General features: G+C 42.0%; 1 protein-coding gene across 1 annotated transcript in view; it reads left to right on the top strand.

Annotated features, from left to right (window-relative positions):
• The window catches only part of dennd4c (DENN/MADD domain containing 4C), a 39234-nt gene extending 20735 nt beyond the window's left edge, over positions 1–18499 (top strand). Inside the window, exons 16-33 of the mRNA XM_037675791.1 lie at positions 811–1017; positions 1100–1228; positions 1307–1454; positions 1543–1653; positions 2868–2984; positions 3063–3194; positions 3278–4338; positions 6098–6293; positions 7696–7778; positions 8474–8649; positions 8744–8902; positions 10289–10487; positions 10580–10690; positions 10769–10906; positions 12432–12549; positions 14190–14346; positions 14767–14831; positions 17193–18499. Coding sequence (XP_037531719.1) covers positions 811–1017; positions 1100–1228; positions 1307–1454; positions 1543–1653; positions 2868–2984; positions 3063–3194; positions 3278–4338; positions 6098–6293; positions 7696–7778; positions 8474–8649; positions 8744–8902; positions 10289–10487; positions 10580–10690; positions 10769–10906; positions 12432–12549; positions 14190–14346; positions 14767–14831; positions 17193–17329 — 3444 coding nt within the window. The 3' untranslated portion in view covers positions 17330–18499. The remainder of the gene's footprint in view (positions 1–810; positions 1018–1099; positions 1229–1306; positions 1455–1542; positions 1654–2867; positions 2985–3062; positions 3195–3277; positions 4339–6097; positions 6294–7695; positions 7779–8473; positions 8650–8743; positions 8903–10288; positions 10488–10579; positions 10691–10768; positions 10907–12431; positions 12550–14189; positions 14347–14766; positions 14832–17192) is intronic.
• Positions 18500–22149: the final 3650 nt, after the last annotated feature.

The raw sequence follows: 22149 nt of genomic DNA, 5'->3' as shown, positions 1-22149 counted from the left end.
GTTTCATCTATCCATCTATTCATCTGTCTGTCCATCTATCATCCATCCATCCATTCATCTATCTATCCATCCATCCATCATGTTTCATCTATCCAGCTATCCGTCCATCGAACATCCCTCCATCTATCATGTTTCATCTATCTGTCCATCTATCTATCTATCTATCTATTTATCCATCCATCTATCTTCTATCTATCCATCTATCATCCATCCATTTATTCATCTATCTAACCGTCCATCTCTCTGTCCATCCATCTATCATCTATCTATTTATCCATCTATCTAGCCATCCATTTATCATCCATCTATCCATCCATTCATCTATTCCTCTATCTGTCCATTTAGACAAAAAATAATTCTGACTGATAATTTGATTAAGATTTTGTTTAATGTTTCTGCATGAATAATATGTTAACATCTGAAAACCATTGCAATGTTTTTAAACTTAAGAAATAATTGAATAAAGGATAGGCCGTCGGGTTTTAATTTTTTTTCACCTTGTGAAAATATTTTGAACTCTCCTCTGAGCTACAAGGTCACATAGACCTAATAAATTTGGTCAAGTATGGTCGAAGCTGTTCTGAGGTCTGAAGAGACTCATGAGAAAGGACAGTCAGTTGAGTTTGTGGCAAAACCTCCAAGTGTGCTTAAGAACAGGATTTGTTTCTCTCTGTGTATATTTTGTCTTAAAATGTTTGTTCAAGTCTTGTCTCGAGAGCTGAGGGTCTCATTACACCCCTGGCTGATGATAAAGCTTTTGTTATGACCTGATGAAGTTGAAACTGAAAGCTTCTGTAACCAATTCAACAGGAGATCAAGCTGGCGTACAAGATGGCGAAGCGTTTCTACGCCAGGCAGCATCTGTGGGGCCGCTACCTGTTCAGCCACAGTTACAGCCTGTGGTTCATCTGCCTGCCTGCGAGGGTGCGACTGGCTAAGTCCAAGCATCTGGCCATGCAGCAGGCCTACAACATGCTGCTGAGGATGAGGGCCGCTGATGTGGAGGTTCTGGACGAGGTATCCGAGAGAGATACGGTCGTTCATCTGGTGGTGATGGTTTCTAAGAGCTGTGTAACATCTGTCTGCATCTGGCTGTCAGGTGTGCTACAGGGTGGTGATGCAGCTGTGCGGTGTGTGGGGTTTTCCTGTGTTGGCTGTGCGAGTCCTGGTTGAGATGAAACGAGCTGGAGTACGACCCAACGCCATCACATACGGATACTACAACAAGGTTTATTGTGCTGCCTGACTTCAGAACGTCCCGAGTCTCGTCCTGCTGCGTAGTCATCCTTCCATCTGCTTTGTTCAGGCTGTGTTGGAGTGCCCGTGGCCAAAACAATACCGGAGCGGCATCTTCATGTGGACCAAGCTGCGTAACGTCGTTCGGGGCGTGGCCCAGTTCAGACAGACTCAAAACTACACGTCGTCCAAGAATGGAGCCGAGATAGTGTCCACAGGTGGGAGTCGAATTGGTTTTCTCGCACGGCTCTCATCATGCAGGTGCGTTTAGTTAATCCTCATTTTTATTTCTGTTTCCTCCTTCAGATGCATCGCCAGAGAGTATTGACGATCTGAGTCATGGAAGTGCTCACAGCTCAAGGGAAGTCAACGGCGAGGAACATAACGAGGACGCAGCAGACAGCTACAGTAATACTGGTACTGGTTCTCTTATCGAGACAACTCTGGTCTTCTGAAGCTCAGTTCTGTGGAAAAGTTGTGAAGAAATAATAATGCACCTGTTGTAGATAGCTAGTTGAACAACTGAGTTTGGAGAAATAAATTCATTTTGACCAGACTGACGGTTGCAACAGTTTTTGCTGGTTTTCAATTCAGTTTATTTATACAGCACCAAGTCACAACAGAAGTCGTCTCAGGGCACTGAACAGAAACATTCATAGATAAAAATAAGTTAACATATCTAACATATCAGGAATGCAACTGACTGCTTTGAGTCTTAACTTTATCGCATACGCTCATCTTATGTTTTGGTTATTTTATTTATTTATTTTATACCAGCACTTGTTAGTGATACTAAGTTGTTTCAGTTGGGCAGCTTTATTTAAAACGTTTACCTCCTACCACCCCACTCATTAAGAAAAAAGAAAAAAACTCAAAACGTCTCTGCATCCAATTCCATCATCATACTTTTATTTTGAAAAGATCATGAAGTGTAAACGATGATCACGGGTGAGCTCAGCTTTACTGCTAGTGTGTTTTGTTGTTTTTGTTTGTTTTTGTTTTTTTGACAAATTTGAAGTTTGCTTTTTTTCTGATAAAGAAGAAAGGTTACCACCTCAAGTGGGGTGTGAAGTTTTTGATGTTTGCTTGAACTGCTGTAACATTTTGGATGTGAGGGGGAAAAACAAATACTGATAGTGGTTCATCTACCGGTAATCACGATTTCATTGTTCCTTACATTAAATTACTTTGCATCAGTTTCTTTGCGCTGTTATGCTTTACATATTCTTTTTTACAAACCATATTTCACAGACAGCACGGTCTTCATTGTAAATAACATTGAATGTGCAGTGAATTTTTGTTTTTTTACTTTAACCTAACTTTGCTTTAAACATTTTGAAAATGGTTTTAAGATGGCAGACATCTTTAGTTTTGATTTTGCTCTGATCAGCTTATCAATACTGTCAGAAAAGCGTTATTCCTCCTAACTGAAGCTATTCAAAGAGCTGTCTACAACAGGTAAAATTCTATTTGTTCACAATCTTAGTCTCACTTCAAAGCTTCTGAAGTATTTCTTTAAGTTGTAGGTCTCAAGCAGTTACCAACGTCACTGCATCTCAACATCCAATTCTTTTTTTCACGTGTTTTAACTTCTCACCACATCCTGGTTTGTGTTAAATCCTCTCCTACAGGAAGGCAGTCGGATCAGGGATACGGGTCCAAGGATGAGTTGCATCAGGAGCTGGCAGAGCCTTCACATACAGATGTTGATCCAGCTGAGCAGAGAAATGATAAACCGGCTCATGACGGTAAGAAAAGTTGCTTCTCAGCCTCACATGCTCCTTCGGTCATGTTTTTTCTTTTAGTATATTGTTTTTTGTCAACAGTAGGAGACGTTGCTGGCTCCGTGGACAGTGCAGTAGCAGTGGCAGAGCCCATCAGTCCTGTTGAAGTGTCCTCGCCTGTCCCCAGTATCGTCAGACTGTCCACTGGCACCTTTGACGGCGGTAGAGAAACAAGTAAGAACAAATGGGAGAAAATAATGCGAGTCTTTAGTTTGGAAACTAAACTTAGTGAAACTAATTTTTTTTACATTTTGCAGCAACAGGAAAATTGTTCAGAAGACACAGTAGGAAAGACAGCATGCCTGATGAAGATTCCTCGCTTACAGCTGGCGATGCAGCTAACCCGACTCAGCAGCAGCGTCAGAAGAGCTTCTCCGAACGCAGCTGCAGCTTCAGCGCCGAGACTCGAGCTGGAATGCTCCTGGAGAAAGACGTGGATCACATGGCCAGTCAAATGGGCGCAGATGCTCATATTCTGGCCGGGGCGCTCTCTGGGGCTCAGAGTCCATCGTCCAGCAGCTCGCCCAAAGCTCTTTTTGAAGACCTGGAGGAAGAGCCCGAAGAACAAAGGGGCTCATCTCATAAAAAGCCTTCAGCAGAGACTGACACGAGAGTGTCGGAGGAAAGCAAGGGAGATGAAAACGAGGTGACGCACGACAGGAAGCAAACTGAAACACAGGAGGAGGAACCTGGGGTGCGAGGAGCTACCTTGGAGAGGGCCGATGTAGAGGTTGGGGCCGACCCGCTCTCCCTCCTGGTGTCAGAGAGTGAAGAATCTGCTTCTGTTTGCAGCCAGGAGCCGCCACGGTCTGTGCCGGTTGTAGTGGCCCGTAACCTGGCTGAGGAGATCGAAATGTACATGAATCTGAGAAGCCCCATGGGAGCCAAGTCCTCCAGCATGGAACTGCAACAGTCCCAGGCAGACTCTGCTGGCAGCCCTCAGTCCCTAAAACCTTTGGAGCGGAGGTCCAGCCTGCCAATCCCTCCTGTTCTAACTCCAACCGGCTCACCAAGCAACACGCCCAAAAGCAACCTCAACACCGTCACTCGCTCAAAAACCTTTGCAGTAAAGACAAAGACCCATGGGAGCACCACGGCGAGCCACGGTACTCGGTCCTCTTCGCTGACTGCGTTGGTCAAGTCCACTCAGGCACCGTCGCTGGGCTCCGTCATCAACACAATTTCAGGCATAAAAATGGACACTTTGTTGTCAGGACCCAAAATTAATGTGCTGAAGTCGAGCGTGAAGCAGGCGGCGAACGTGGCCAGCAAAATGTGGGACGTCGTGGCATCAGCTTACTCGTACTCTGATGATGAGGTGAGTCTCACTAAAGCGTCACCGTCACAAAACAGCCTGCTTTCTGTTTGAGTCTCATCCAGGACTGTTCAGTCATGGTCCTCCTGCATGTTTTGCGTTACTCCCTGCTCCAACACACCTGATTCAAAGGCTGAATTACCTCTCCATGTTCTGCAGAAGCCTATTAATCACCCATTGATCAAATCAGATGTGTTGGAGCAGAAGACATGCAGGACTGTGGCCCTCAAACACGATTGGACACCCCTGGTCTAAAATCACAACCCCATTCTGATATACTGTAGTAGACATCCTTGGGTGGACTCAATAACCTATCCAAAAACAACGAATAAATAAACTCAGCTGTGCCATCTATAAGTGCTGGTCAAACCTGCACATGTGAACACCGTCCAAAAACGCTGCTGTCTGGGCCAAAGTTAGTTTAAAATGGACTGAGGTAACGTGGAAAACTATTCTTTGGTCTGAAGAATCAAAAATTGGCGCCGGTTGTCAGTGCACGGTTCAAAAGTATGCCTCTCTGATTGTATCGGGGTGCATAAGTGCACATTTGGTAATGCACCAGCAGTGCTAAAAAGTACATACAGGTTTTAGAATGTATGCTATAAAGTCTTTTTCAGGGACATGGTTTCTGCCAGTAAATGGATTTAGGTTAAATTAGGGCTTTAAAAAGTATTCAACTTAAATCTTAGTGGCATTAAATGTTTTTCATTTTTGTCGTGTGGACACTAGTGGCTTACGCCCCCAGTATACTCCCGCGTACGTCCGTTTATGCGTACGTACACGTGTACTGTACGCAGAGGGTTCAGACTTCATACTCAAGCGTATACCCTGAGCAGCTGCAGAGCAGCTTCACAGACAAGGGGCGTTTACCTTCAGGACAAATTGAGTTCGCTGATTGGTCATTTGCTGACACGCCTACTGGATTGATTGACAGGTTGGGGGGAATAAAACGAGCACTGGTAGCCTCAGCCACAGCGGTGTTATGTTTATATGTTGTTAATAAAAAAATGTAAAAAATTAAAATTAAAATAAAAAACAGGGAGCGCTGGCTCTACAGCCCACACATCAGACCAGCCCACCAGGAAATCTCCAGACCCTCCTGCAGCCACGCTGGACCTGAGTTTAATTCGCTCGTGACAAATTCCTTCATTTCTCACCATTTCAGTCATGGCATCAACAGAGGAGGAAGAGATCACTGCCTCTTGGCAAAAAACAAAACAAAAGAAAAGGCCAGATCAGGGATGAAGAAGGGGAATTTAATACATTGGTGTCGCATACAAAACAGTCTGTCACCGGGCAGTTTATTTTGCAACACCGCGTATGCTGTCGTAAAAATTTAGCTTTGCACGGACATGCCCTGGGGGGTACGCTCGTACCTCCGCGTACGTACGTGCATACCTCCGCGTATGGACGTACGCGGGAGTATACTGGGGGTGTTACTATTTCTGATTCAAAGCTATCGTGCTCTTGCTGTTTGTTAACATTTTCGCAAATCATTCTATTTTTGGCTACATTTTCAAATGTTCGTATTAAACAAGAAGTGACAGTTCAGAGATTGGAGATTTACAGCTTAGTTTCAGCTTTTTCAGTAGCTTGCAGCAAAATCATTCAGCAATAAGCGTTCACACTGCATTTTTGCAGCAAATGTGACATTTTCTATTTGGGGTTGTATATGTGTCTGGAAGCTCAAGGACTTTACTGATTTTATAGTTACTTTTTCAAAGCTATTATTATGTAGTTTTATCTCTTCTTTTCACTACAGGACGAACATCCTCAAGGTGGCCATGATTTCCCCGCCCGACTGGACGAACGCATACGGTCCGAGCACGACGTGAACGAGAGTCCTGAGAAAAAAGTCGGCCCCAGTTTAGTTTCGAACGGTCTAAACCAGAGCTGCACCAGCCTGGGCAGCGATGGCAGTGGCAGCAGCGACACCGGCCGAGGAACGCAACAGACACGTAAGCACAAAAAGCACGAAGCAAGAAAACAAATTTCACTTGAAGACCTGGTATTTTTTGAAGGAAGTCAAATTGCCCGCCACCATTCATGCCAAAGTTTTAAACTAAGATCATCTTGTGCTGATAGTGAACAGAGTTTGGGTAATTTTGGGTTAACTTATTGCATGCAATATTTTGAGCTCTTGTGTGATCTGTCAGCATTCATATTAAACGTTGTGGATGATGCTCAGCTTCTATCATCCCAATTTTCAGCACAGTATCTAGGCCTCTCGGGATAAACAATAAATCAATCAATCGCATGATAAATGAAAATTATCAACCTTATTTTCATTTATCGGCTTTGTCGTTTCTTTGTGTCTCTCTTTCTATTGAAGACACTGGATGACAAAAAGCTCAACTCCGGTGCTCTTCACTGACCCCTCCCTTTCTCTTTTCTCTTTAAAATCCATTTAACCGTCCAAAATCGCGTTTTTGGATCATTAAAAGCAGCTAAGCTGAGAAGCTAAGCTACGAGCTAAGCTAACAGGCCGACCTCGGGGAAAACGCCTCCGTCTTGTCAAGCTCCAAAATTCATAGTTGAAACCCGTGCCTTGGAGTAAAAGTTCTTTTTCTGCATAAAGAAGCTGAGAACTTGTTTACTTATTTTTATTTAAAAGCTTTGTGTGTAAAATGCTACGCTAAAGAGCTCAAACCACACAGAGCATCTGACATTTTGAGAACTGAAGAGAGACAGCCCATGTCACGTCAAGGAACCTCCCTCACTATCCATCCTTTGGTTCAGTCTTATACTGCCATCCGGTGGTTGAAAAAGGTACTACATGCAAAACAAATTACCAAACATTTCTTCTTAAATTTGACAATAATTACCAATTATTGTCCAATTTAAAACAATATTATCGTTTATCACAATAATTTCTGAGACAATCACCCAGCAAAATTTGTTATTGTGACAGACCTAACAGTATCTGTAAAATTTTCACCTTTGTGTTTGCCAGTGTTGCCTAATGGCCATCTTCAATAGGGTCGTAGCTGTGCATCTACTAATTACATTATGAGAGTTTCATTGAAATTCTTCCACTGATGAGATGTTTTGCTAATGCTACATACAAACAAACACGCACGGACAAAAACGTTACTGTGTTCACCTTTTGGTTGCAGGAAATAAAGATCTCTGAGAGCTACAGTAGAAGCTGACCAAATAGTTTGTCCAACTGATTGTAATATGTAAAAAAATTAAACATATTTAATGAACAAAACAAGCAAATGTATTGAAAACGGCTTTTTATACCCGTTACTAGTTGCCCTGATTTCTATAAATATTGTCATCGGGATCAGCCGTTGAGAAGCACTTACTGGTCAACTTGTAGTTTGAAGTGATGTCATGTTTCATTTGTGGCTGCAGACCCGACTCCAGGACGTTCTGGCAAGTGTCCCGACTCCGAGCAGAGCTCCTCCTCCAGCATCTCCCAGAACTGTGCACTTGAGGTTGGTCAGACACATACACTCATTTTACAGCTGTTTTGTCGTTCTCTGTGAACATTAGAGTGCAGGAGCGATATCTTCTCCAGTTACAGTGGATAACGTAGCTGTTTATTCATTTTAATGTACTCCTTTAATGAAGCAGGTTTTGATTTTATTGTTGTACTTTGATTATATAGTTTTTAATTGTCTTATAAGACGTTTACCTTGGGTATTTTTTAAAAGTGCTTATTAATAAAAAGTATTGTAGTGGTTTAATAACCCCTGGATTAAAGACATTTTTACAGAGACTCTCAGATGTAAAAGCAAGACATCACCAGGAGAGTTAATAGAAAATTCAAAGGTAGAGAGATGGAGGTAAAATAGAAAAAGCATTACTGAAAATAATGCATTATTTATAATATGATAACTATGGGAGTAAAGAAATGCATTTATAATGGACTTACCCTGTGGTTGATTTTTTTCCCCAGTAAAGGTCTGTGAGGTTATGGGAGCATTTAAAACAATTGTGACCAAAAAAAAAAAGAGAGATATTTAGTCTTTTTTAGAATCAATTGTGTTTACTGACAGCACGCAAGAAAAAAATAAATCCATAAAAACACACACAATGAAATATACATGGCTAATATTACCCAGTGAGACCTTCCAGGGGTTAATAGCGTTATTATAGTGGTTGAACATTTTTTTCCCCATATACACAGGTGCTGATGTCCAGTTGCTCCCAGTGCCGCTCCTGTGAAGCTCTGGTTTACGATGAGGAGATCATGGCGGGCTGGACGGTGGACGACTCGAATCTCAATACCACTTGTCCATTCTGTAGAACGGCCTTCCTGCCTTTACTGCACATCGAGTTTCACGACCTGCGCTTAATGCCCGAGTAAGACTGATAATATGTTGTCACATACCACACCACTCCTCCTGTTTTTGTGTTAATACAACTGTTCTGTGGTTATTTATTTTGCCCCTCCCAGTTTTTACATGAATCCCAGTGCCTCAGGAGATAGTTTACACACAAGCAGTACTCAGCCCACAGCCAGCAGTCCAGCCGAAATCAAAACACCAGGTTTAATCACGTTCACTGAGGAGGAGCCTAAGGAGACTCCAGAGAATCAACCCACAACACAAAAGAGGTAAAACACGACAAAAATAAACCAGAGAAATTGCATTTCCTGCTAAATGCATTGTGAATGCTTATTGCAAAAGAACTTTCTGAAAAACAGAAGAAATTAGCTAAAAACATGCTGAACTGTAGCTGAAATGAAAGAACAAGCCTAAATTAGCAGAAGAAAATGGAAGGATATCATATTTGCTGAATTATGTTTAATAAGTAGAAATTGGCACCAAATTAGGAAGTCAGCTAAAAAAAAGCTGAAAATTTAAACCAAAAAAACAGCTGAAAAGTAGCTGAATAGGCAGAAAGAAGCTTAACCTATCAGAAGGAAGTGGAAAGAGCTGAAATGAGCTCAAAGAATGTGAAATTAGCTGAAAAAGCTAAAAATAGCATAAAACAGCAAAATAGTAGCTGAAATGGCAGAAAAAGCTGAAACTAGCAGAAAAAAGCTGAAAGGAGCAAAACGAGCTGAAAGTAGCAGAAAAAAGTTAATTAGGCTTAAAGTAGCGGAAATTACCAAGAAAAACTTGAATTTATCTGAAAACAGCTGAAATTAGCTAAATAAATGTGAAACAAAAAGTAGCTGAAAATGTAGAACAAGCTTTAGAAGAAGGCAGAAGAACATGTTTGCCCAATTAGACTGAAAGAAGCAGAAATGAGCACAAAAAAGTAGAAATGATCTGAAAAAAGCTGAAATTGGCTAAGAACTGCTGAAAAGTAGCTAAAAGGTAGAAAAAAGCTTAAATTACCAGAAGTAAGTTGAGAGAGCATATTTTTGCTGAATTAGGCTGAAAAAGTGTAAATGAGTGCAAAAAATGTGGAATTAGCTGAAAAACCTAAAATTAGCATAAAAACAGCTAAATAGTAGCTGAAATAGCAGGAAAAAGTTGAAACTTGCATAAATAAGCTGAAAGGAGCCTAACAAGCAGAAACTAGCAGAAAGAAGTTAGAAGAAGCACAAAAATGTTGTAGTTAGCAGAAAGTATCAGAAAGGTGCACAAAACAGCTGAAAGTAGCTGAAAAATGTTTAAATTTGCACAAAGAATCCGAAAGAAGCTGAAGCAGAACAAAATGTGAAAAGAGCAGTGAAAGGGTGTAAACAGATCTAAAGATTTGAAGGGTGTAAAATGAGCTCAATTCATTTTCTATGAGGAAAGAAATGGCTAAATATTTCAAAAAGCTAAAGTTGCACCAAGTCCTAGCAGGATTGTCCTGAAAGAGCTGAACGTTTTGATTTATGATTTGTTGAACTAGAACAAAAACTGTTGAATGAGAAAGATGCAGAAAAACATACGGAAGAAAAATGGATCACAATAGTTTCATTAAAATCTGTCTAGTGGTGCAGCGGTGCATGCCTCGTCCCCTTCCTGCAGAAACCCCCTCCTGACTCCACTTGTGTTTCCAGTCTGATTCCAGAGCCGGTCCAGTCTGACCCACTGGGTCTGCTGGAGCACCAGGCAGCGGGGAAGCAGCAGAAATCAGGCGGGACTTCGCTCACACGCAGCAACAGTGTTGGAGGTCCGCTGCAGAGCCTGGACTACTCCCAGAGACCTGGACACGGGGCCTCCACCACCAGCCTGCCCTGCAGTCTGCAGGAGGTGTCGGTCCGTGCTCATTCTTTTGGTAACATGAAGAACATCTCTAAAGGAAGTGTTTTTACCTCAGGTTAATCGGTTGAATTTTGTGTGCTGGTCAGGATGTCATTGGGAAGATACGTGTGAATCCCAAGCCCGTGTCTGTACCGTACCTGAGCCCCCTGGTTCTACGGAAGGAGCTGGAGACCCTGTTGGAGAACGAGGGCGATCAGGTAAAGAATGAATCATAGTCTGCTGTATGAGTTTTAAACTGATGCAAGACCCTTAAAGTTTGGGCTCTGCCTGTCCAGGTTATCTACACGCACAAGTTCCTGAGCCAGCATCCCATCATCTTCTGGAACCTGGTGTGGTATTTCCGTCGCCTGGACCTCCCCACTCACCTGCCGGGTCTCATTCTTAACTCCGAACACTGCAACAACGGAGTGCAGGTTGAAGAGCTTTCACTTTCTTCTGTTTGTTTAGTTGCCTCCGAATGTTTGTGCACTTAAACTATTTTGGGCAGTTTTTGCCATTTATTAATTAAAACAATCGGCTCATTCAGGAGAAGGGTGCTGTGACTTATAGTTTTTATAACTTTTATACTTTTCAAAATGTTTATTTTAAATAAAACCCCTTCAGTCATACATTAAGATCTCATCGCTTTCTGCAAAACTTTATTTCAAATCTGCTTCGGCTTCTCTGTTTTCATCTTCATAGCTTTAATTTACAGTTCTGCTTCTTTTAGCTTTTAATACTGATTCAGACATTTTTACGCCTTCGTTCACAAAAGTTATTTAGAGCTGCAACAACCTGCTACAACTGTGATTATCAACCGGTGGCCGGAGTGCCACTTGAGGTTTGTTGGAGGGCCTTTTATGGCCTCTAGGGGTTACATTATAAAGCTAAAAATATCTGATGATTTTCAACATTTATTGCTATTTTTACTATTTTTAAGATTAATGAAAAGAACAGCTTTTTGTAAAGAGTTGGGGGAGGGAGATTTTTTTTTTTTTATTAATGAAGCTATGAACCATGCAGACATGAAATTTATTTTTATTGTGGAAAAAATAAGTATAGAAATAAAGCATAAAAAAATGAGCATGTTTTACTCATAGTAGTTCCAGTATTCACATATTTGCAAACGAAACGACAGGAAAACAGCTAAAACTAGTCCTTTTTGGTTGTTGTTTGTATAACAGCCAGTAAAATTCAGTTTTATGTTAGTTTTGGTCAAAGTTTGAAAGAGCTTCTGCAGAGGGACCAAAGAGCCGCATGTGGCTCCAGAGCCGCAAGTTGCAGACCCCTGGGCTAGCCTAACTAGTACCAGGTTTTTATACTTTGGCAGGTTTTTAAAAAAAACACCTTGCTCAAAAACAGCATTTTTGTGTTAAAGAGCGCTACATTAGCTAATATTAAACCTCTACAATTTGTTTAGTTCATGCGAACTACAGCGTTCGTGTTACTACGCCAGTGTAAGTGTGCAGCGCTTGTTCTCTGCCAGTGGCGCCGAAGCTGCTGAATATATCAGTCCGTCCGATCCACACGTCCAAAAGTTTACTCTGAAACTTCCAGCAGCCTCAGCACCAGCATTCTGTTGAGAAAACGGCGACAAACGGAACGGTGTTGAGGTTTAATATTATCTAATGTAGCGTTCTTTCACACCAGCATACAGTAAACTTCTTTTCTTCACACTCCCTGCTCCATGACAGCTGTCACATCCGGTGGGGTTCTGTTGATAACTATATGGCAGAACATCACTTCACAAATGGACAGACTTACCCTTTAACATAACTAACAAACAAAAAACAAGTCATTCAGACTCCTTTTCACAGAAAATGCATTTTCTGGAGTTTCATCTGTCTTTTTGGACTCGATCACCCTGAGCCAGTTAAAATCTGAACGTTTGCCACAAAATATCGTATCAGTTTTGACACTTGTGTAATCTAAAGAGCGTTTTTCGTTTTCGTCCTTTAGCTTCCCCTGACGTCTCTGTCCCAGGACAGTAAACACGTGTACATACAGCTCCTGTGGGACAACATCAACCTGCACCAGGAACCCGGAGAACCTCTTTATCTGCTCTGGAGAACCTTCAGTGAGTCACATGATACAAGTTTTATAGACAATCACAGCTACATCAAACAGGAACAACGGGCAACAGGTTTGGAGTTGTAAGGCAGCTGGACATGCAGCACAGTGGAATTTCTTCTTTTTTTTTTTTAACTGGTGACTTTACTATAAAATAAAAATATATTCTTCCAGCTGGAAATAAATTGATCTACAAACTCCCAAGAAAAACTTGGATAAACTCCCAAACTGAAAGGTATCTACTTTATGTTGAGAAAATGGTCCAAAAAAGTGCTGCGTCCACCGTTTCCAGACCCATTTGTGTGTGCTGTACGTGGTGTGGGCTGTTTGTGGGCAAAGCACAGGACGGCACTTGAAGGCATCTAACCAGAACACGTGGACAAACTATTATATGTTTGAGTGTCGCACACCTCAGGACCTCAAGGAGGAGCACGCTGTACAGTAGCTTAGATAGCTTTATTATGGCAGACATCGAAACACACAACCAGAAATGTGCTCCACTAACGTATTTTGTTGTCCAACCTGTTTCTGTACAACTAGATGTACAGTTATGCTCTTATTTATTATCCAAGACGGCCTAAACTTTTCTAACTTAACCTTGTGTCTTTAAAGACTAATCCTAACAGCTAGTTTATTCCACCAGTAGGGCTACATGTAAATTCTTGTTTTTTATATCCAATAGTCCCTCACTTATCGCAGGCGTTACGTTCCAGACACTCCCACGATAGGTGAAAATCCACGAAGTAGGGACATTCTATTTATTTTAGTATTTATATATATTTTAAGGCTTTATAAACCCTTCCCACACTCTTGCAATGTTCTTAACAATGTTCTAAACTCTCAACGCCCTAAAAGGACACAGCAAAAGAGAGCAGACAGACTGATGCTACAGTTACTGAGCCAATCTCGGGGGCAGACTGGCCATCGGCAGCACCGGGACATTTCCCGGTGGCCTGGCCCACTCCGTGATCGTTGAGGGGGATTAAAGGTTCGGTTTGGGTTGCACTTGATTAATTTAAATAAACAGTCCATGTCGCTTACAGTCCATGTCGCTTGTGCGACTCAGTCAGCTATAAGACAGACCCCCGCCGCCGCCTCCTTTCTTTTTCTAAGGCTGTCTGTCACAGCAGAACAGAGTCCCCCCTGCCCCCTCCTTTCTCTTTCTGAGGCTGTCTGTCGCAACAGAGCAGAGACTCCGCCCCTTCCTTTCTTTTTTCTTAGGCTGTCTGTTGGCTGTGACAGACATCCCTGGAAAAAGAAAGGAGGGGCAGGGGGTTTGTCTTATACCTGAGTGAGCAGCATGGGTTGTTTATTTTTAATGATCAAGCGCGACTCAAATTGACCCTTTAGTCTCCCTTGGCGATCACTGAGCGGGCCAGGCCACCAGGAAATGTCCCGGTGCTCCCAATGGCCAGTCCGCCCCTCAGCACAATGCTCTGGTTAGTCGCCTTCCATCAATCATGTGACTTGCGATCTTACATTGAAAACCCGCAAAAGAGTGAGTCTGCGAATGTAGAACCGCAAAGAATCGAGGGACTACTGTATTTTTTTTTATTTTGCAGTATCAGAAGAGGTCAGCGCTGAGACCCAGTTAATGCCACATCAGTTGTGACGATGATCCTGTAATTTTTTTGTTTTGTTTTCTAGTGGAAAAGAAGGGGACCCTGGCTCCAACGGACCACCAGGAGATCCGAACCCTCCTCAACACCATCGTTCGCAACATCACCACCAACGACGTATACGGTCCTATCAACCTACTGATCCGAGAGCTCAAACGGCGTCCAGACGGCGTTAAACGACAGAGGTCAGCCCTGTTGATTCATGTCTTTAACTTTGGTCTGGCTGAGTCTCAGTGAAAGACGTTTTGTATTTTGTGTCATCTCCCGAACTTCTACACTCCAGTTAATTCACTCCTCAGAGCGCTCCTAATTGTTCCAAGGTCCAAATTAAAATGCATCAAGTTTTTGCAGTTGCTGCTTCAAAACCGTGGAATGGTTTAGCTCTGCATTTACAACATTTGAGAATATCAAGACTTTTAAATCTTTGCTGAGGAGCCAACTTTTTTTCTTTCAGGTTTGATTCAGGCAGCGTTTGAGATCCAATTAGAGTTAATGGTTTTGTCCTTGTTATTGTTTTACATTTTAATTTGATTGAATTGTAAAGCACTTTACTCAACTTTTGTTGTTTTTATAGACTATAAATTGACATTGACATATCTTCTCAGGAGCCTTTATAGAGAGATCCTGTTTCTGTCATTGGAGGCCTTGGGACGGGAGAACATCGATGTAGGTGAGTGAATGATAAATTGATAAAAATAAAACATATTATCGTGGGTTGGCATGAGATTTTAACAGTATGGAAACCATAAGCAAAAATATCATTTTAATGTGATGTGACTTAAAAAATAAGTCAAGTACCAACTTCTTTAAAAGTATAGTTTCTTCAAATGATTGTTGTGGCTGGTAGGGTGGCCGAAGATTACTCTGTGGTGGCCAAGGCCTCTTCAGGTTGTGGATAAAATTGCTCCTTTCACTCACAAGGATTCGTCACTCTGCGCCGCCTCTGACGAGAAGAAAAACCTACCTCTCTTCATATATAATGTGAATTCTACCCACTGGAATATCTTGCACCAAAAACATTAAGGTTTACTTGCATTCCCTGTTCAGTTCCAGTCCAGGAAAACACTCATGTAAAACTACAAACATTCACTATTCAAATCCCTCAGCGATCGTGGACATCATTGTACCGCTTGTATGGTAAAGTTCTAGTAAAAACAATTGTCAGCGTTTGTCCTCTGGGTTCACTGTTTTTGGCCGGCTGTAACCAAATGCATCCTGAAGTATCGTCAATAAAATGTGTGGAGCAAGTACACAGCCGTGTATTTGGAGCAAGACAGCTCAGTGGTTAGCACTGTTGCCTCACAGCAAGAAGGTCCTGGGTTCAATCCCCGGTTGGACCTGGGGTCTATCTGTGTGGAGTTTGCATGTTCTTCTCGTGCTTGCGTGGGTTTTCTCCGGGTATTCCGGTTTCCTCCCACAGATCAAAAACATGCATGTTAGGCTGCGTTCAGGGCCACGCCTCCCTTGCAGAAGAGATCTGTGATCTCAGTGGGATTTGCCTGGTTAAATAAAGGTTAAATAAAACTAAAAACTTTGCTTGATGCATACTTTAAAATGGAACAGAACTTGGACTCATGATGACGTTTCACATGTTTCGTGTATGCATGTACAGACAAGTACGTGTATTGCGAAATGGCCGCTCTAATTCTTGTACCTTGTTGCAAATGTTCGTTTTAAAACAGTGTCACCTTAAGAGAAAAGTGTTCCTTCTTTAGTAAAAAAAAAAAAATGGAGGCCGAGATGGTGTAGAGGCAGGGCAGCTGACTCGGGACCTGAAGGTCCCGGGTTCGATCCCCAGTCATTGCACACCTCGTGGTGTCTCTGAGCAGGACACCTCATCCCCAGTTGCTCCCCGGGCGCTTTCAATAGCTGCGCACCGCTCCACCTGGTGGTGGATGGGTTAAATGCAAAGAGACAATTTCACCATTGTATGGGAACAGTGACAGTACATACACATTATTATTAAAAATGACACAACTGGGTGTGTTATTCAATTCAGTTTATTTATATAGCGCCATGTCACAACAGAAGTCATCTCAGGGCACTGAACAGAAACATTCATATACATAAAAAGTCAGTTCACACAATTGATCTGAGGAGCAGACTGTTTTGAGTCTAACTTCATCGCAGACTCTCATCTTGAGCAAGCATGAAGGTGACAGTGGAAAGGAAAAACTCCCTCATGAGGAAGAAACCTTTAGCAGAACCAGGCTCAGGACAAGCAGCCATCTGCTTCGAACGGCTGGGTTTGAGAGGAACAGGAAGGAGGAACAGATACACAATGGCAGGTCGAGAATCACATGTTAAGATAGAAATAATATTAAATGCAAACTATTCAAATGTACGTATTTGTAACTATTAATTTTAAGAAATTAGGTCAGTTTGTCCTCCAGTAGTCTTAAGCCTATAGCAGCATAACGAGCTAACTCTAACTATAGGATTTATCAAAAAGGAAAGTCTTAAGTCCAGTCTTAAAACTGGACAATGTGTCAGCCTCACAGACTGAATCTGGAAGTTGGTTCCACAAGAGAGGAGCCTGATAACTGAAAGATCTTCCTCCCATTCTGCTCTTGGAAACCCTAGGAATCCCAAGTAAACCTGCAGTCTTGAGAGCAAAGTGCTCTGTTAGGAAAATATGGAACAATAAGATCTGTAACATAAGATGGAGCTAGGTTGTTGAGAGCTTTGTAGGTTAGAAGTAAGATTTTGAATTCAATTTGGGTTTGACAGGGAGCCAGTGGAGAGAAGCTAAAACTGGAGAGATATGATCTCTCCTACTAACTCTGGCTGCAGCATTTTTGGATCAACGAACGATGGCGTCCTTATTCAACAAACATAATATGTACACAGTTATCTCGTTTTTTGTTTTGGTTTTTACACCTTGGAATAATACAACATTAAAGGTGCAGTGGTTTTGACACCGTAACTTTTTAACACCATGATACACCTTGAAACCATTAACAGACCCATCATGCCTTGTGTCATTAAACATACCATTTCTGACTATTTCCCCACTTTCTCTCTTTTGCAGAGGCCTTCGAAAGGGAGTACCACCTGGCCTACCAAGGGCTGAGCCCAGAGCAGCTCAAGTCTTTGCACCGCATCGATCACCCACCCACTCTCTGTGACATGTGGTGTCTTAAAAATTTCGGACCCCTCATTATCTAAACAGCAGGGATGCAAAACCTCACCGGTCAGCAGTGAGAAGAAGAAGAGTGAACTTTTTATTTAAAAAGAAAAAGTCTATATCCCCAGTTTCTAAACACGGTACTTGCGTCTTAAGCTGCTGTTTTCCTGCCTTTCTGAAGTCTTTCTATACGCCGCCGTCAGTTTGGGAATGTTTTTGCTCGTAGTGAATATTCTGGATTAAGCTGAACCACGTTTCTGTACATTTACTCCACAGACTGAATGGACCTCCTCCTCTGTGTGTGTAGATGTGCAGTCTCAGTCCTCCTTTTCTTCTTCCCCACATCAGATCAGTGTGAGCCGTTCCAGAAACCAGACTCCTCCTTTGTGTACTTTCTGAAAAAAACTTTTTTTTTGTTTGTTTTGTACATATTTTTCATTCAGTTGTAAAATCTGAAACCATAGTTGCCTCTTTTTTTTTTTTTTATTACGAGGCAGCGCTCAAGTCTGTGTGCAAACAGGCTGGAGGCCGCAGACAATCCCCAGTCGCTAAAAATGGATTCGCAACATTCCTGTCACCCCGCGATCGAAGCGGGCCTAACGTAAGTATCGATCGCCGCAGCAACGCTTAACTGCGTTTGGATCGTTGGAAAACATCGAGCAGGAACGTGCGCCACACTACTGATCCTGGAACACCCAAACAGAGCTGTCGCAGACAAAGATGTGAAGCCCGGCTTTGAATTTCTGCCGTTTTAACAGCAAACATCCCGCACCTGTAACTTCTAACATCCTGAACTGTGTTGCCTTAGAGCTGATGTGGACTCGGCCTTTTGGTTTCTCTAGCGTAGATGTGCTTAACGTAGAACTATTACAAGCAGACGGTGTAGTTTTAACGTTTCCGGTGCTTCTGAATAGGAAGCAGGACTTTACAGAGCAGAGGGATTTTCCCTGAAACTGTGATGAGAAGGAAAAAAAAAAAGACTTTGACACGACATTCCACTGAATAATGAAGCAGACGATAAATCAGAGAAGTGCTGCGATGAACTGTTGGGAAAAAGAGTTATTATAGATTGAACTATTTTTATGTCCGAGGGCGTAACTTGTACAGATGAGGTGATGTAAAAATGCTCCTTTTGCACTGCTTAGATTCAAATCTGACCTTAACCACGGTGAGGATAAAAGACTAAAAATCATTAACACCGCTTTTTTTCTTTTCTTTTTTTTTTTTTTTGTCCAAACATAAACATAAAAAAAAAAAATCTGAATTATTTATTTTTGTAATATTGCTATTTGGATCGCAGACGGTTTAGAGATTTTATAACCAACATCCTCGTCCCCTTAAGTTTGTCTTAAGGGATTCCATCCTGTACTGACTTTGTAAATCTGGTTTTCTTGGTTGTACAGAAAATACTTTTTTAAAATGGTAGATAAAATGATCTCTTACCATCCTGTGGAATGAAAACGAATGTCCTGAAGTGAGCTGCATTAAATGAGTTTATGAGCTGATTGAAAACAAATTGTCTGTTTTGTCATTTTTATTGCCCAATGCAAAAAACAAAAAAAAGGTTTATTGCTTAATTTGGACTTTGAATCTATTCTCAAAATTTTAAAAAGGATATAAAGTTGCATTTAATTTTTCTAGTGAACATCAGTGTAACATTTTGGGCTAGACTATTTGGTTTAAAACATATCAGCTCGTGAAAAATGCATAGAATAAATAAATCTTGATGCAATTAATATATACCGTTCGCTCAATTTACAGTTATAATCTAGTAATTCTGTGTTCTGAGGTTTAAACTACATGATCGGTTGAGCAGAAATGCAGAAGAGTGGGATTATCGAGTTCTGTAATGGCATTTAACGCTTCTGTTATAGTTGGTTTAACTTCTAATTTTTATCGTTGAGAGGACAAAAGAAAAAGGATGATGACACGAGCACTAAATGTATTTCAGCCCTGCCATTTGACAATCCAAGAAGGCGGCTCCTTCCATACCAGAGTACCCGGAGAAAATCCACGCATGCAAGGAGACGTCCCCGACCGGAAATTGAACCAGCAACCACCTCGCTGAGAGGCAACCGCTCAACCAACTGCGCAACCGTGCCGCCCAAGTAGCTCATAATATTTATAATAAAATCTCTGGCAAAGAAGCCGCCATCTTGGATTGTCCAATATGGCGGACAATTGAACACTGAAGGAAAGGACACCAGTCTCTTCGTTGTTGGTGACCCTGCATACCCACTTCTTGACTGGCTCATCAAAGAATACCCAACCTCACCTCTGACTCCTCAACAGGAGTCATTTAATGCTTACCTTAGCTCAGTCAGGGTGGGGGCAGAGGTTACCTTCGGTAAGCTGAAGTCATTGTGGAGAGTTCTTATAAAAAGGAGTGACTTTCATTTCAGCTTTGCTCCATGATTGCCACCTGTTGTGCACTCCACAACTTCTGCCAGAGGGAGCGGGATTATGGGAACAGCAACTGGTTGGAAGAGGCTTGTGACCGTGCAAACCGCTACCCTCAGCCTAACCAGCCGTGAATCTTCAGTGCAGTGTTGGTGGAAACGGTGCAAGAGAGGCACTGACTACACCAAGTATCCACTCCGTACAGGCATTCTGCATTAAAGGGGCTTTTTAAGTACACAAGATATACTTGTCATGTATTTGTGTTCGTATGCAGTCAACACTGCTAAAAAAAATACTAGTGAGCATTTGAGCTCTTTAATGGACCAAACCTTTTTATAAATTCTTGTAAACACAAGTATCACTTGTTGGCACTGTGTGAAACAAGTGTGCTCTCAGTGCAATTTGAGTTATATTAGAAAAACGTCAAAATTAAACATTCAAAAAGTTAGTGCAAAACAGAAAATGTGCACAGAGCATCACATTTTGTAATGAACACAGGAAAAAAAAACAGAACATGCATTCTTTGGTCATTTAAAACATCAGTAACTTGTACTTCAAGTGTACTTGTTTTTTTTTTCCTCCCTGGCTCTCATCGAGGTGGCTGCTTCTGTCATCCCTCCCCCGTTTTTCCTTCTTCCTGCTTTGCTCTCTGTGTGTCTGAAGCGCCTGGTTCACATCTCCCGAACATAAATTAAGAAGATTATGGATTTGGTATCGTGGGCGTTCAACTCTATTGATAAGATTTTTTCATCAAAGCGACAAGATCCTGGAGAACCAGCGTGTCCAGCTGAGACTCACGCTGTGGGGTACGTTATGGATTCGTGGGGAGTGTGGCAGATGATGTGCCTCTCAGTTCTGTCTCAAGAAGATGTTGAAGACGTTTACATATTTGGAATTATGATAGCAGGGACTCTGCTTTTTGGCATTGGCGGGGCTCTGTTTTATCGACTTTTGAAGAAGACATCGGCAGCAGTTTCGGCCATGGAAAAGCTTCCGAGTCAGTGTGAAGGTCTGGTCCTCGCTGTGGGAACTTTAAATCATCTGGTTTACGAGCTTAACCGTAAGGTGGAGGCGATTTATGAGAATTGCAGGCCACTTGCGGCTTCTGGGACTCGTCAGCATGAACGCCCAGATGAACTCGAGGCTGGAAAAAAGTAATCTCTGCCTGAAGAAAAACAAGAATCAAGCTTATCTACATCTGACCTAAATCTGACTCCCGACGGCCTCGGAGACAGGCCGACTATCAAATTTCTCCTGGGTCATGGGTAACCAAGGACAAAAGCTTCATCTATAGCACTATCTACCCTCATGTTTCTCCCCCTTTTCCTATCTAAGATTATTATCTGATAAGGATAAGAAGGCCGCGCTTTCTACAGTTGCAGCTTCGTGCACACCGCCCATCTTTCGGACGACTGTACGTACATATTCGCGTTGTATCTCGGTGCAAGGCCAATAAAGTTTATTCTGATTCTGATTCAAAAGTAACTTTTTTATGAATTCATCTCCAGTCTAGTTTCCAAATTAGAAAAAACACGAAATCGGGTCGGGTGGGGCCGGGCTTCTTGGGTTAGAAATGCCCACTGTGGAGACAGCACAAGGGGAGCGATACAGAAGGAACAGATGCCATCTGCTGACAACTCCCACTCCCCTCACATCGGTCAACAGTGGTCCTGATGTGACCACTTCAATGGAGGACACGGGGTGGACAGAAGAACCAGTGACAATGGGTTCTGTCACACAGGACACATTGAAGGGTGTAGTCACTCACTCTGGCAGAGTGAGTAAACCACCAGCTAAACTTAACCTGTAGCCAACTGTATGTAGAAAGTTTGACATGGGAGAGATGTTTTCTGCTACAAGGACAGTTCCGACTGCACAGGTTGTGACTTCAGTTCTATTTGGTTTCATGGTTGACATGGGACTGGTTTTCTCAATCATTTTCAGGGAGGATGGTGCGTTGGAAATTGTTAATTACAGTTAAATAATTGTTCGTTATTAGTGAGCCATGTGATTTATGCAAGAATGTGGATGAAAAATAAAACTATGTATCACTCAGTTACAGATATCCTCTTAAGGAGGGGAGATGTAATGTATGGTAAATACAGAAGTATGGTCACTTTGAGAGAAAAGTGTGCAAAGGATTCTGGGTACCGCTGTACTGTTGGAGCAGTTAAGAGTTAAATAAACACGTTCGAGTTACAAGAAGCTGCATCCTCTTTTATTGTCACATAAGTACATGGATGGACATTACAGCGATGAGGAAAGGTCTCCATAAAGATGCTCCTTTTGGACTTTAATATTAGATGTCTTAACTGTAAGAAAATTATTTACAAGTTCTGAATAAAGAATGTATTTTTTAAAGAACATAAAGCTTGCTGGTATTTTAGCATGACTACACTGATGTAAAAACAAGTCGAGTTAAAATCTTTGGACAGGAAACGCGTCACAATTTACGATTCTC

Source organism: Nematolebias whitei, chromosome 1, assembly GCF_014905685.2.
Source record: "Nematolebias whitei isolate Nwh7 chromosome 1, NemWhi1, whole genome shotgun sequence".
NCBI classification, from domain to species: Eukaryota; Metazoa; Chordata; class Actinopteri; order Cyprinodontiformes; family Rivulidae; genus Nematolebias; species Nematolebias whitei.
Note: the sequence above shows the minus strand (reverse complement) of the source record. Positions and strands in the feature narration are given on the sequence as shown.